Source organism: Culex quinquefasciatus, chromosome 2 (genome assembly GCF_015732765.1).
Source record: "Culex quinquefasciatus strain JHB chromosome 2, VPISU_Cqui_1.0_pri_paternal, whole genome shotgun sequence".
NCBI classification, from domain to species: domain Eukaryota; kingdom Metazoa; phylum Arthropoda; class Insecta; order Diptera; family Culicidae; genus Culex; species Culex quinquefasciatus.
The window spans coordinates 182,930,467-182,946,847 of NC_051862.1; the positions used below are offsets into that span (position 1 = coordinate 182,930,467).

General features: G+C 38.0%; 2 protein-coding genes across 2 annotated transcripts in view; one reads left to right on the forward strand and one right to left on the reverse strand.

Moving 5' to 3' along the window:
- LOC6041514 (mediator of RNA polymerase II transcription subunit 12) overlaps window positions 1-9,312 on the forward strand; it is a 53,591-nt gene extending 44,279 nt beyond the window's left edge. Inside the window, 9 exon segments of the mRNA XM_038251126.1 lie at window positions 492-618; window positions 676-849; window positions 906-1,341; window positions 1,400-2,942; window positions 7,736-7,863; window positions 7,943-8,066; window positions 8,134-8,263; window positions 8,325-8,508; window positions 8,637-9,312. Coding sequence (XP_038107054.1) covers window positions 492-618; window positions 676-849; window positions 906-1,341; window positions 1,400-2,942; window positions 7,736-7,863; window positions 7,943-8,066; window positions 8,134-8,263; window positions 8,325-8,508; window positions 8,637-8,658 — 2,868 coding nt within the window. The 3' untranslated portion in view covers window positions 8,659-9,312.
- A 153-nt stretch (window positions 9,313-9,465) lies between these two features.
- LOC119766432 (gustatory and pheromone receptor 39a-like) lies at window positions 9,466-14,265 on the reverse strand. Its single transcript, XM_038250976.1, has 3 exons — window positions 14,257-14,265; window positions 9,627-9,788; window positions 9,466-9,573 (listed from the first exon to the last, which is right to left on the reverse strand). The coding sequence occupies exons 1-3, from the start codon at window positions 14,263-14,265 to the stop codon at window positions 9,466-9,468; spliced, it is 279 nt and encodes a 92-aa protein (XP_038106904.1).
- Window positions 14,266-16,381: the final 2,116 nt, after the last annotated feature.

The following is a 16,381-nucleotide window of genomic DNA, read 5'->3' on the forward strand; positions in this document are numbered from 1 at the left end:
TCGATGACTATCAAAAGGGTAAACATTTTTCCGTACCCAGCGTATCCATCTGCTGGTATTTGCAGGTTGCGCCACGTATAAACCCCCGTCAACACGGTTAAAAACGCCGCATTTGCTAATATGACAACACTATAAGTCTTCAGGGCACGATATCGATTCGTTTTCTTATCAAAATAAACCGCGGAATGGGCCAACCAGTTGCAAATTCGTAAAATGTCTTCCAAAGAGTCCAACCGGACCATTGCTGAACGTTACGTATTACCGTATGTTTTGTTTGTTGGTAAGTTTTATTGATCTCTAACCATAACAAGCACTTTTGGACAAGATAAACACTGTTATTTACTCATGCTCTGTTGTAGCCAATTACAATCTGATTAATTCAGGGAAATTACATTGAATCCGGACTTCCGCGAAAAGCAATCAAGATTCAGCTGTTTCATTGCAGAGTATAGAAAATGTTGTCTAACAGATTTCCCCTCGCATCCTTCCAGACTAGTGAGTTAGATTTTTTAGAGTGGTCACCGAGTGGCAATGAGTTTATGATTACCGATAATATGTCCGCCGACACCCTGCTGTCCACGTTGGCGCAATATCCGTTTCCCGATTCGAGAGAAATTGGTAGGTGCTTCCGACTTGAAACGCGTCGTACTTTTTTTCACCAATTTGTCTTTGCAGCGCGCGGTGCCGGTCGTGCCGACTTTATCCAACCGAGCTTGGGCCCACTGCAACCCAACTTTGACGATTTGATGGACCTGGACCTGGATTTTCTCAACTTTCCCAGGCTACCACCGGTCCCGGAAGAGGGCTCGGAAGATATTCTGAAGGCGATTGAGTACAACTATCCTTCAGGTTGGTGGCATTCTTGTAATTTTGAAATGAAGTACTCATTGTTTGTCTCTGAACAGGATCCAATCAGATGAACAGTAGCGGTAGCATCCAGGAGATTACCGACGCACCGGGTGCGTTGTCCCAGCAGCAGCAACTCCCTTCCAATCGACCCAGTGGCGGCGGTTCCAACTCTGTGATTACGGGCCCGTTGACGGCCATGAGTATAGGTCAGCAGCAACAACAACAAGCTCCCGCTACGATCCACTATTCGGCCAAGGTTTTCTCTCAAAACTTGAACGCTGGTGGGGCCGCCAACGCGGCCAGTTCCGTTCAGCAACAGCAGCTAAACAACGTACTTGGGTCGTATCTGGCCAATCAGTTAGTGGCGGCAAACGTACCTGCAAACACCAATCCTAGTGAGCAGTCGCAGCAGATTGGGTTGCTGTCCGGGGCGGACGAGCTTGGCAAAGAGTCTAAGCCGAAGTTCTCCCGGGCGTTTCCGAAGATTTTGGGGTAAGATTTTGAATAGGGTTTCAATGTATTCGAGGTTTAATACAATATTGTGTTTCAGACGAGAACCCCACAACTACGACAAGTGTGCTCCTACGACGCATCAGACGATGGCTTACGCCATGGTTTCGCAGCCTAATTTGAGCCAAAACGTGCTCCACAACCCCTACGGTTATCAGCTCCCCCAGGGAGGAATCATTCAAATGTCTGGGACGCCAGCCACTCAGAACCTGTTGAACTATAACTTGCTTCAGCAGTCCCAGCCTTCCGGGCCGAATCCCATGAATCTTTCCAACACCGGCATGGTCGGAGCAAGCAATTTGCAGGCCATGAACGCGAAGCTTCTAACGCACAGTCAGTCGTTGCCGGTGCAGCAGAACCAACAGCCCAACCTACAAAAGCCCCAACCACGCTCAAACTCAATGCCGGTGGCCCAAAACTACCCACCAATTTCCCCGCCCGGTGGCATGCAAGAACCGTACAAGGGATCGCTACATCCGACGCAGACTTCGAGCTACAAGTCGTACCACAACCACCAACCGCAGCCGTACAAAATTCCCTCTCAAACGATGGGCGGCTACGGCGGAGGCAGCCGGAGTATGCGACACGCTTCGCCTCCCCACGGCCATCAAGTGCAGGCGGCGGCCATCCAACAACAGCAACAACAACAACCCCAGCAACCCTGCCTGGAACAGTCCCAGCAGCAGCTTCAAGATCTCCAACTGCAACAGCAGCACCAACAACAACAACAACAGCAAACTTCCCCCCAGCAAAAGCGGCTTCCTCCCCATCCCACGAAGGAAATGTTCCGCTCCAACAGTTTGCCAATCAACGCGACGTTCCCCTTACCCCCGAAAAACGAGGAGAACTTTGCCGTTCCCCGGCTGCAGTCGTCCAAGGCGCCTCATCCCGCAAAACTGCGCGGCCGCAGCAACTCGATGATCCTCAAGCAGCAGCAGCAACAACAACAACAACAGGGTCAAATGGGCATCTCGGGGACGAATCTGCTGCCGGCGTTGCACAGCACCACCAGCGAACCGGTGCTCAACGTGGGAACCAGCGCCCTGCTGGCCCAACTGCTCACCACAACCAGTGCAAGCACCTTGCTCAACATGAAGCAGCACAGCTCTTCGTCCAGTGCCATCGGCAGCTTATCGCCGCAGCAATCCCATATTGCTCAACAGCAGCAGCAGAAGCAGCAGTCTCAAATGTGCCAACAGGTTTCGCTGGGCAGCCCAATCTCGCCGGCCTCGTCCCAGCTGCAACTGAACCAGAGCAGCTCTCACCAGCAGCAGCAGCAGCAGCACAGCTCGGTACTGACGTTTGCAGCCTCAACGTCCTCGGCCGGGTCGTCTGGGGGACTGTCGACGGAGTCGATGGCGCTCGATCTGGACTCGCCGATGCTCGGACTGGAGGGTAACAACAGCAACAGTAGCAGTGGAAGTGGCGTGGGTAACAAGTTCCACCAGCAGCAGGCGCGCAGTGAAAGCCAGCGGCGGTCGGGGCACATTCATGCCGAGCAGAAGCGGCGGTACAACATTAAGAACGGGTTCGATATGCTGCACTCGCTGATTCCGCAGCTGCAGCAGAATCCGAACGCGAAGGTATGAGTTGGGTGTTATTTATTGAACCAGCATGCATTTGAATTTGTATGACTGACATATGCCGAAATTACCAAAAATGATCAAAATTACCAAAATGGTCAAAATTACCAGGATGACCGAAATGACAAAAATGCTAAAATGATCAAAATATCCAGAGTGACCAAAATGGCCAAAATATCAAAAATGACCAAAATGGCCTGAATGACCAGAATTACCAAAATGACCAAAATTACCAGAATGACCAATATCACCAAAATTACCATTATGACCTAAAAGACCTTAGTGATCAAAATGCCCAAAATGGCCAAAAAGACCAAAATGACCTGAATAACCAAAATAACCAAAATGGCCTAAGTGGCCATATTAACAAAAAAGGCCAGAATAACCAAAATGACCAAAATGGCCAAATATTCAAAAAATGACCAAAATGGTCTAAATGTCCCAAATGGCCAGAATGACCAAAATGACAAAAATTATCAAAATGGCCAAAATGCTCTGAATGACCAAAATTACTTAAATGATCATAATGGCAAAAATGGCCAGACTGGCCAAAATAGACAAAGAGGCCAAAGTGACCAAAATGGCCAGAATGATCAAAATGACCAAAATAGACAAAATATCTAGAAAGACCAAAATGACAAAAATTACCAGAATGGCCAAAATATCCAAAATGGCCAAAATATCCAAAATGGCCAAAATGACCAAAATGGCCTGAATGACCAAAATTACCAAAATAACCAAAATGGTCAAAATGACCAAAATGGCCTGAATGACCAAAATTACCAAAATTATCAAAATGACCAAAATACCAAAATAGTCAAAATTACCAATATTACCAAAATGGCCTAAGTGGCCATAATAACTAAGATGACCAGGATCACCAAAATGGGCAAAATATCAAAAATTACCAAAATGGTCTGAATAACCAAAATTACAAAAATGACCGAAATGACCAGAATGACCAAAAAGGACAAAGTGGCCAAAATGACCAAAATGGCCAGAATGACCAAAATGACAAAAAATATCAAAATGGCAAAAATATCCTAAATGGGCAGAATGGCCAAAATGCCCTGAATGACCAAAATTACCAAAATGACCAAAATGAAAAAAAAACTGCCAAAGTGGCCAAAATTGTCTGAATAACCAAAATGGTCAAAATGACTAAAATGACCAAAATTAACAGAATAACCAAAATTACCAATATGACCAAAGTGGCCAAGGTGGCCAAAATGATCAAAATGACCGAAATATCCAAAATGACTAAAGGGACCATCCATAAACCACGTGGACACCTGAGGGGGGGGGGGGGTATGGCGATTGTCCATGCTTAAGGCTACCAATTCTTGCTGAGAAAAAATCCGTACACTTTGCCGATATGACTGTCAATGTATTATTTAGATAAATTGAATTTAATATATTTGAGAACTAAAAATATAAAACTGTGTCGTTTTTACAGCATGCTACATTAGGGTGTAATATGGTTGTATGGAAAAAAATGAAGTTGTCCAAATTTAGCGAGCACAGCAATTTTTCAGTTCCTTTTGGGGTCCTAAACAACTCCCCAAAGTTTGGGAAGGATTGGTTTAGTCCTCACTTTGCGCAAAGCGATTCAATTTTCCATATAAATTTGTATGGGAAAAACCATTTTTTTGGATTTCGATATTTATAAAATCCACGTTTCACGCTGTACTAAAACCGGATTCATATTCGGATGCTCTGGAAGGTGCTCTACAACTTTCCCGAAGAGAGTATGGTGCTAACTTGCTCCTAAAAAAAGATACAGCGTGTTCAAAACTCGTCTAAAACGTGTTTTTTGCTCGAAAATCACGTTTTAGACGAGTTTTGAGGACGCTGTATCTTCTTTCAGGGACATGCTAGCACCATACTCTTTTCGGGAAAGTTGTAGAGCACCTTTCAGAGCATCCGAATATGAATCCGGATTTAGTTCAGCTTGAAACGTGGATTTTATAAATACCAAAATTCAAAAAAATGGTTTTTCCCATACAAATTTATATGGAAAATTGAATCGCTTTGCGCAAAGTGAGGACTAAACCAATCATGCCCAAACTTTGGGGAGTTGTTTAGGACCCCAAAAGGAACTGGAAAAGTGCTGTGCTGGAAAATCGATTTTGATATTACACCCTAATGCTACATGCTATCAGAGTGCTTATGACTTGCACGTTTAAAAGTATTCATAAAATAACCCGTAATTTGAATCAAATCATTATGTTCTTCATTTTTTTTTGTTAAACGTTTAAAAGTTTACGAAATGTCAATTTTGTTTATCGTTCTTAGTGTTTTCACGAACAATTTTCCAGAGTTTTTTTTATTGAAAAGGTCTTAAAACATGTAAAACATAACATTTTATAGGACCTTTAAAAAAACTCTAGATTTGTTAATTCAAATGTTCAAATGTTTTAACAAGTTTTAGAAAGCCTTTGGAAATGGATAAATATATTTAGTAAGGAATTTCTAAAAGAACAATTCCAGAGTTTTTATAGGTCCTATCAACATATGAAAGACAATAGTTCAAAAACTCTAGAATTATTGATAATCAAGTTTGAATTGAGGAAACCCTAGAAAACTCTCCCTTTTTAAATCAAACTTACAGAAAAATAAAAATTTCTAGTTAACAAAAGCTTCGACCAAATCAAAAAAGCAATTCAATGATTAAAAAGTTGTTAAATTCCGTACAAATCCGTATTATGCGTAAAATTCCCTACACAAATTCCGGCCTGTTAAAAATCCGCGAAGAGGTTCGAAAATCCGTATGGTAAGGAAAAAATCCGTACAGTTGGTAGCCTTATCCATGCTCCATACAAAAAAGATTTTTTTTGTATGGACAATTGTCCGAGAGGGGGGGGGGGGTTCGAGATTACCAAAAAAGTGTCCACGTGGTTTATGAATGGCCCCAAAATTACCAAATAAACAAAATGACCAAATTAGGAGAAACGGCCAAAAAGCCGAGATGACCAAAATTACCAAAATGACTAAAATGACCAACATGACCAGAATGACCTAAATGACCAAAGGCCAAAGTGACAGAAATGACAAAAAGGCCAAAATGACTAAAATGACCCAAATGGCTGAAATGACCAAAATGACCAAAATTGTAGAAATGGAAAAAAAGACCAAAATTACCAAAATGGCCAAAATATCCAAAATGACCAAAATGGCCTGAAAGACCAAAATTACTAAAATGACCAGAATGACCAAAAAGGACAAAGTGGCCAAAATAACCAAAATGGCCAGAATGACCAAAATGACAAAAATTATCAAAATGGCCAAAATATCCAAAATGACCAAAATTGCCAGAATGACCAAAATGACCAAAACGGCCTGAATGACCAAAATTACCAAAATGAAAAAATGCCAAAGTGGCCAAAATGGCTTGAATGGCCAAAATGGTCAAAATGACTAAAATGACCAAAATGACCAGAATGACCTAAATGGCTAAAATGATCAAAATGATCAAAACTACCAAATAACAAAAAATACCAAAATAGGAGAAATGGCAAAAAAGCCGAGATGACCAAAATTACCAAAATGACTAAAATTACCAACATGACCAGAATGACCTGAATGACCAATATGGCAAAAACGACCAAAATGGTCAAAATGACCAAAATTATCAAAATGGCCAAAATATCCAAAATGGCCAGAATGACCAAAATAACCAAAATGGCCTGAATGCCCAAAATTACCAAAATAGAAAAAAAATGCCAAAGTGGCCAAAATGGCTTGAATGACCAAAATGGTCAAAATGACTAAAATTACCAAAATGACCAAAATGACCAAAATGACCAGAATGACCAAAATTACCAGAATGACCAAAATTACCAATATGGCCAAAATATCCAGAATGAACTAAATGGCCAAAATGACCAAAAAGATCTAAATGACCGAAATGTCTAAAATGACTAAAATTACCAAAATGACCAAAATGAAAAAAATGCCAAAGTGGCCAAAATGGCCAAAAAGGCTTGAATGACCAAAATGGTCAAAATGACCAGAATGACCAAAATTACCAATATGGCCAAAGTGGTCAAAATGCCCAGAATCACCTAAATGGCTAAAATGATCAAAATGATCAAAACTACCAAATAACTAAAATGACCAAAATAGGAGAAATGGCAAAAAGCCGAGATGACCAAAATTACCAAAATGACTAAAATGACCAAAATGGTCAAAATGACCAAAATTATCAAAATGGCCAAAATATCCAAAATAACCGAAATGGCCATAATGACCAAAATAACCAAAATGGCCTGAATGCCCAAAATTACCAAAATAGAAAAAAATGCCAAAGTGGCCAAAATGGCTTGAATGACCAAAATGGTCAAAATGACTAAAATTACCAAAATGACCAAAATGACCAGAATGACCAAAATTACCAATATGGCCAAAATATCCAGAATGACCTAAATGGCCAAAATGACCAAAAAGATCAAAATGACCGAAATGTCTAAAATTACTAAAATTACCAAATAACAAAAATGACCAAAATAGTAGAAATGGCAAAAAAGCCGAGATGACCAGAATGACCAAAATGACCTTAATGACCAAAGGCACAGACAGAAATAACCAAAAATGCCAAAATGACTAAAATGACCAAAATGACTAAAATGACCAAAATGACTAAAATAACCAAAATGACTAAAATGACCAAAATTGTAGGAATGGCAAAAACGACCAAAATGACCAAAAAGGCCTAAATGGCCAAAATGACCAAATTAAAATATTCCTAAGGCTCTTTACAAACCTAGAATGACCTATTTCAAACCCCACTCCAGCTAAGCAAAGCGGCCATGCTGCAGAAGGGCGCCGAGTACATTAAGCAGCTCCGCGTGGAACGGTCCGCCACAAACGAAAAGATGGACGCCCTGCGGAGGGAAATCGATACGCTCAACAACTCGCTGAAGTAAGTTTTTTTTCTTCTTCTAATAACGCTAATGGAGTGTGTTGACGTGTGACGGCTGATCATTTTAATCAATTAACAGCAACCTGCAGACGGCACTCCCGGCAAGTGGTGCCCCGGTGTCGCGCCAGCGGACGGGACGCGTCAAGGAGCTGTACCAGCAGTACGTGCGACAGCGGACGCTCGACAACTGGAAGTTCTGGATTGTTAGTATTGCTTGATTGGTTTTAGGATGATTGGTATTAATTATGAATTTAATTTATTTATTTTTAGTTTGGCTTGATATTTGAACCGTTGATGAACACCTTCAACCAGACGGTTTCGGTCGCCAGTTTGGACGAGATGTGCCGATCGTCGCAGCTGTGGGTTGACCAGCACTGTTCGCTGGTGGAGCTGAGGCCAGGTTGGTATCGCTTGAACAAGTTTCGAACAGTTTGAACAGTTTTTTGCATTTTTTTCTTCAGCGGTTTCAAACAAGTTGCGCCAACTGTCGACGACGACGGACATCCTGTCGGATCCGCCTACCTCGCTACAGGAAGAGGTGTTGAAGGCCGTGGCCACGACGATGCCGGCCCTTCCCGGTTCTAGCAGCAGCAGCCGCTGCGGCAGCAACGCCAACAGTCCCAAGCAGGGCTCCAGCGGAATGCAGTGAGTTTTGTTTTCCTTTTGTTATCCTACCTCTAAATCAATTTTCATCAATTAAATATGACACACACAATTGCTACGTACGATAGTCTAAGGAGAGTCCCATTTTGCTTATTTCAAACTATTTCAAGAACGGAACCACACTCGTTTTGAGGCGTGTTTGTCCCCGCAGACCCTGACAGTGAGATGGCGACGTTTCCACCGAGTGCCTTCGGTTCAAGTGGCTTTTACCCCAAGTAACTCACAGCAGTGTGCGGTGAGGGTGACCACCAAGTTCGTTACCTGAGAGATTACAATACCCTTTCCCACTATACACTCACACACATACAGGACAAAAAGTTGTGCCCGCCGCACCACGTTAAAGCATTTTCTGTTTAGTTCGCTCCATTGAAGAAAAAAAAACAAAATCGTTATACAATAACCCGTCGAATATCATTGCCTGGCGGTGCATTGCTGTACGCTAGATTTTAGTTTCCGTTTCTGTTACTTTATTTTTTAAATTAACTTTTTTTTGCCAAATTAAATAGCTGCTAAGACATAGGACGAAATTGGCCGTTACTTTGCGTTGTTACAAATGCGCGTTTGTTCGAAACGGACCAGAGTCAGGAAGAGAATGCGAATTTAGTAATTTGTTAACTACACTGTACTAGAAAAGAGGTTTGAATGAAAGAGAGAGTGAGAGAACGAGCGTTATCGTTAATTTTATTACACTAACTTGTTTGGATAGTGATAGAGATTAATATACAGAGCACCGGACTAAGAAGTAAGGATACAAGAAGAGGAATATATATTTTTGTGAAACGTTTACAGCGTGGTGTTGTGAAATCTATCCGAACGTTCCCTTTTGTCCTTTCTGGGTCAAGATGACATTTTATTCGATTATTGGCCAAATCGTTTGTGACAGCAAACTTCAAAATTTGAATGATTAGAATAAATGCACTGAAGAAAATAATTTAAACTCTATGTTGAACTCGTGTTGTTACCACCTCCATTTTGGTTAGTGAAATCATTTTCCAACTGCTTAAACTGAATCAAAATCACTAAATAAGTTACGATGGAGCTAAATACCTAAAAAACAAAAAAATAGTATACTCGATAATTGAAAATTAATCTTTCAATACCGTATAAATAACACTGTTGTCAATGTCGAAGAATCCGTACGCGGAAAACTTCTTCTTCTGGTGAAGATTCTTCAGCAGAAACTTGTTGATTTGCCTCGTCACTTTGGTGTTTTGCATGCTGCAATCGTCAAAGTGTCTCGTGCAAAGTGCAATCTCATTGGCCTGTGATTAAGGAAGAGTTGGTAAAGATTTCGAAACCTGAACGTAAAATATATATTTTTTAAAACTTTGATACTACCTCATCACTCACGCTACCAGCTAACTTCGTGGTAATGCAAAGCTTGGTTAGCTGTGGCCACAGCCAAACGCCAAAGCTGGCCACTTCCTTAATTAGAGAGCCCAGCTCTAAGTTAGTGTAGACAAAAACCTGGTATAACTGAGTGGTTCCTTCGAAAAATGTGCTGAATATTGCAAACAATATGGGCAATGTAAAAGCTTTCCCCAATAAATTGATTAGAGCCATCGCTTCAAAGTACGACTCCATCAAAAGTGTTAAGTCGTCCGCTTCTTTGGAGCACTTTTTCATCCGATGCTTAATCATTTGAAGATCCATTTGAACCGTCAATAGGAAGGTGTCAAACATTATTACGTACAATTCACTAAGTACGCCACACGTAGCAAAAATCATATCAACTCCGATGCGAACCCAAGTTCGAGTCCATTTCGATGAGAAGATTTGCAAACCGGTTATAAATACAAAATAGTAAAACACACTTAAAAACATCCACACTTGTAAAAGCAAAACTATTCTACGACGTTTAAGATCGTTGGCAGGATTTGATTTTATCTTGCTTTGAACGGCAAGTATCGTGTTCATTGACTTTAGAATATACTTTGATTTAAGAATCGCATTTAGAACCATAACGTAGCTCCAAGCGAGTGCAGTTTCACTATCCATTATAACTAGCATGCCGAAAATGACTCCGTACAGTTCGACCCTGCTTTTGATCGAGCTTAGAACGTACCACTGGTATAAGATTGACAAAATTGTTATGAACGTTACATTTATAAAAATGATCAAATGTCGATTTTTAGCGTGCCGATATTTCGCAGTTCGTTTATCGAAATGGACCAATGTAATTGCGAGCAAATTTGTCACCGCCAAAATTGTTCTCAGAGGATCACTGTTGGCCATCGTGTTCCGAGTGTGGCTGCTTTCTGAAATGTGACATACCTGAATGGATCTGGATTCTCTTTTTATCATTTGAAAAATAATGAGCAAAAATAGTGTGTCGTGGCATTAGTGTTTTTTTTAAATAAATTTCAATAAATTAATGTACCTTAATTTAATGGACACTATAACCGTGAAAACAGCTAAAAACATGTTCAACATTTGCAGTATACGACTGTAGAATAAATTAACTCACAACACTCATTAATAAAAAAGTCAAAAAAGGTTTAAGAAACAAAAACTTGGAACACTTTTGTTTAAATTGCATAAGACAAATCTTCTTTCGGCCTTACATAAAATAAATCGCTCCAATTTTTTTCACGCGTGTTAAAAAAAATCGCCAAGAATTCCACGGCAGTCGTTTAAAAAAAGTTGGAACGATGTTTTCGGTCGCAGAAATTACGCATTTGCTCAAATCAAGTTCTGTTAAATTTTAGGACCATCTAGACATTATTACAAATCACTGGAAACAAGAATCGTCTCGATTGGTTGAGTTATGCCCGAGAACCAGCGAGTTGAAGTTTTTTGGGAAGCTTGGGCGTCCATGAAGTGTGAAGTGAAGTTATTCTTTTACATAAAATACTGCATCTTAAGTGGTTTTTATAATCGAGTGATGTTTTTGTTACCCCAACAGTAAAAAAACAAATAAAAATAATTAAACACAATTAAAAGCGTGAGTTTTTCGATGTCAAATCAGTACATTTTTGGACTAAACCGGAACGGTATCGCTCTCTTTTTTTTTTGACGATTATCTAAAAAATGTGTTCAATCATTTAAGCTAAGTAATTTTTCAGGGTCTAGCTCATTTCCCCGAATGACATTTCCCCGAGATTTTTGAATTTTCATATATCATTTTTGTATGGACAGCTGTCAAATTTGTATGGAAAATTATATGGACAAACTAATTATGCAAAATGGCTTCTTTGGGCATACCGAAGGTACCAAAAGAGTTTCAGCCGGATTAAAAAATACAAAAATTAAAATTAAAAAAAAAAGATCGATTTCGTAGAGAACTGCTCAATTTCACCAATCTTTACTAGAATTCTTTGTTGTTTTAAGTCACGTAAGATTGTTCTCAACATGACTTTGTCTACCGAATAAAACTAAAGAAAAAATGTTGAGTGACATATTATCACGGCGTGTTTTCTGGGCAACCTTATGGAGAAAAAATAGTCATCACTACTTTTAAAAGTGTCTTATAGGAAATTTTCTTAGCTTTCCAACGCTTCTAAGAGCGAAATGTTTCATCGGGAAATTTCTGAGATATCTCTATTTTAAGTTTTTTCTTTTAAAATCCTTGATCATTTATTGGAAACTTTTAAATAACAGTCCAGGAAACTTGTCAAATGATGTGTTTCATGTGTATTTTACTGACCAAAATGTGCAAAATAAGACAAGAAACAACTTTGTAGAAGGTTGCAAACCGCTAAACATTTTGATAATTAAGTTTTAACCGAATTTTTGAATATGTGGGATTTATTCAAATAATATAATAATAAAACCGTATTCAAATATTATTTTTACAAGAACAAATAGATTATTACATAATTTTTGTGTACAAATAACACTGGTCTGCTCTGATTCAGCTTGGAATTAGCTGATACAACCGAAATTTCTACAGGTTTGAGATTGATAGGGTATTACAAGATTTTTATGAATAAATATCATATTCCCTTAATCAAACACCAACTAGTTACATGGATACAAAACATGTTTTATACTCGAAATTATACTGCAAATTACTGTTGCTAGCTTTAGGAGAAATACTTTTCATTAGTATGAAATGATTGTTTCAGTTTTTTTTTTGTATTAAATGATCAAGGAATAAGCAATATTTTAGAAGTTTATAAGACTCTCATCTTCAATCTCATCTTTAAAAAATATATATGTCTTAATTTTTGTTCAAATAGTTTGGAAAGAAAGTTTTTGTTAGATTTTTTTTGTTAAAATACTATTTAATTTTTGTTCAAACAAAAATAAATGTTTGTGATGGTGTTTTCAGAATTCTGAATTGGAAGACTCGAGTTTTATTGCTACTTTTAAGTGCATTTTCTACAGAAAACGTTTTATAAAATTTTATCTTTATTGTATACTCATGAAAATATGACTTTTGAAGTTGCTACAGTAATATGTAGTACATTTTCGATTTCAAATCATATTTGTATTTATGTTCCTGGTTAATGTTTGCTTAAGAAAATATCAAATTTATGCATTAAAATTCAATAATACCATTAACAATCACAAACCTGCCAATGTTTCGGATGAACAAGCTAAATCAGAGTAGACACGTGATATTTGTACACAAAAAATATGTAACTATCAAATAATTCTTGTAAAAAATAAATTTTTACACTGTTGTAATTTTTGAATAAATCCCATATATTCAAAAACATAGACAAAACATAATATTCAAAATGTTTAGCGGTTTGCAACCTTCTTCAAAGTTGTTTCTTGTCTTACTCATCAAAATGTGCAAACTCATGAAACACATCATTTGATAAGTTTTTTGAACTGTTAGTATAAGGTTTCCAATAAATAATAAAGGAATTTAAAACCAAAAAACTTATAATAGAGATATCTCAGAAATTTCCCGATGAAACATTTCGCTTTTAGAAGCATTGGAAAGCTGAGAAAATTTCCTATAAGACACATTTGAAAGTGGCGATGACTATTTTTTCCTGATAAGGTTGTTCTAGAAAACACGCCGTGATTATAACGAACTTATACAGTACTTGTTCGGTAACTGAACTGCTTTTTAACTGGGCACTCGATAACTGAGCCCAGTTAAGAAACAGACAAACGTCAAAAACCCAAAACATAACGATGTGACCGAGGGGTTGGATGCAAAAATCAAGTTCAATAAATAAATAAACTATTTCCAAACATTCATTTGATTTCATGTTAAAATTAAAGAAATATGAAAAGTAATTGTTGTTAATAAATTTGAATAACTTTTATTTTTATATTAGAGGTTGGCAAAAAAGTGCGAGCCGCTCACAGAGCCGGTTCACAAAAAAGAGCGAACTAAGCATGGCTCACCCAAAAAAAGAGCCACGGTTCTTTTTGAAACTCCGGTCTTTTGAAAGAACCATTCCAAGATGAAATGATCTTTGAACTATTGTCTATTTTAATGTTTATAAATATCATTTATTGAATTTCCAACAAATTATAGCATGAAATTTGTCTTTGAGGATTGAAACTGTGATTTCATTTTTTTCAATGCTTAAACTATTTCAAATTTGTCAGAACTATGTCACGGTGAACTTTTTCGCGTGCCTAAATTACTTTAAAAGTAAATGATTTTCTAAACAAAATAAAAAACTTTTCATTGCACAACTGATTGAAAGACACATTAAAGAAATACCGGAGTACAAATTTGAACACTTAAAAATGCATCACCTGGAAAATTTGCCGAAAACTACTATATAAACATATATTAACTCCACTTGTCCGATTTACCTTTGGCATTCATAGACTTTTTGATTAAATAATAATGTAGAAAAGAGTTCGGAGAACATTTACTCTTGCTAAAATTTGTTTCATTTTAGCAGAAATAAACGCAGTTCTCCAAAACTCTAGATTTAAGTTTGGGTGCTTTCACCATCCAATTATTCGAACTTTTAGACCTAAGGTTTTGAAGTGAATCTTCTCGTTATGAACCTTTAAAAAAAATAATGTCCAACACAGTCTAATAAAAACATAAAAAATCACACCATTCTTTAAAATAGGATTTTCAACCTAATTAATAAAAAAGAGCGAAAGAGCCGTTCAAAAAAGCGGCTCATTTTAAAGAGCGAGCGAAAATGAGCGGTTCCTAAAAAGAGCGTTTAGCCCACCTTTATCTCGTATTGTTTCGTTCAGCTCAGTTAGCGGGCAGCATTCGGCGACTGTAACGCTTCTCAACTTAACATGTTAAGGTTAATGTTAACATTCCATACACAGAAAAAAAAAAACATGGTAATATTACATCTGGGAAGGGGTACATCTTTTATGTCAGAAAAAAGGTGTAATTTTACCTCTGGAAATGTGTAATTTTACCACTTTTCTGGTGTAATGTCACTTTTTCAGTCTAAATTGAGGTAAAATTACATCATAAAAGAGGTAATATTCAACCTTCAAAAATTACAGCTTCCATATTTACATTATTGGGTGGTGATAAGGTCCAGTTTGTGATGATAATTACCTTCCCTTTACTAAGCAATCGATTCCAGAAGGGAAAAGATCATCAGTTGTGTTGGTCCGAGTAAGGTCCGAACCGTGATTTGAACCTCGTTCTACCGCTTACGAGGCGGAAGCGTTACCACTGATCTACGTGGCTCGGTCACCACACAGAAAAAAATAATGTCAATTTGGAAGCTTTAGTTTTGGAAGGTTGAATATTACCTCTTTTATGATGTAATTTTACCTCAATTTAGACTGAAAATGTGACATTACACCAAAAAAGTGGTAAAATTACACATTTCCAGAGGTAAAATAACACCTTTTTTCTGACATAAAAGATGTACCCCTTCCCAGATGTAATATTACCATGATTTTTTTTTTCTGTGCACCAGAAATCGATTGGACCTTTTTTCATGATATCATCATTCGATTATTTTCAATGGTATGGGAGCGTGCTTTTATTACTTAACGCAAAAATAGGGTTTTTTACCTCTCCTTCCCCCCCTATCGTATCACAATTTCCATACAAATTAAAAAAAATGAAAGGGAGTAACACAGCCTTCGACCCCCCCATCATCCCTTACTGCGTTTAGTAATAAAAGAATGCTCCCTTATATTGTATGGACAGTAGGGTGGTCCACATCCGACATTCCTCCTTAAAATATGGTGGTTTGAGGAAAGTTGTACTGAATTAACGTGAAGACTTCCATCATTGTCATGATTTTTCGTTCAAAGATATAAATTTTGCGTCGCTTTCAATATTTTGACAAAATTCCTTCAACAAGTTAATTATAATAGTGTCCTACACATGCTGATTCGATTATCCCATTCCTTGTAAAGTTATGGAAATCGTCATTAATCAATGATTGCCAACTAGGACGTCAATGACTGTGCCACAAAATTATATAAATTTTGAAGCACAATTGATTTAGATCATCTGATTCCTTTTGGTGCTGAAATTCGTTAAATTGAATTTAATACAGAATATCACTATGATGATCAAATTTCTTCGAAAATGATCACCGGCTTCACCTTAAATGAAGGTTCTACTTCTGAAAAATGGTAAGAATCGGATAACTATGGCACTTTCCCCAGGTAAAACAGGTAAAAGTAATACAGTTGCTTTTCTTCATATATGATGACGATTTTTTTTTCTACATAAAAATTTCAAGTGATTAGAGGGAGGGGTTCCCGCGGTCAGAACGAGCTCAAATTTCAAATTTTGAATAGAGGTGGGCCAATCTTTGATTTCAGAGGGTAGCCCCAAGGAAGCCTAAACTTTGACCACCCAATTGGACATCCTTTCTCATGATATCAGTTTTCGATTATTTTCAACGCTACATTGTACGGATAGCTCCCAAAATAGCTATGATTTGAAATTTCTTTGTTTTTTCTTAATCTAGAGAACTGCTTGAATCATTTA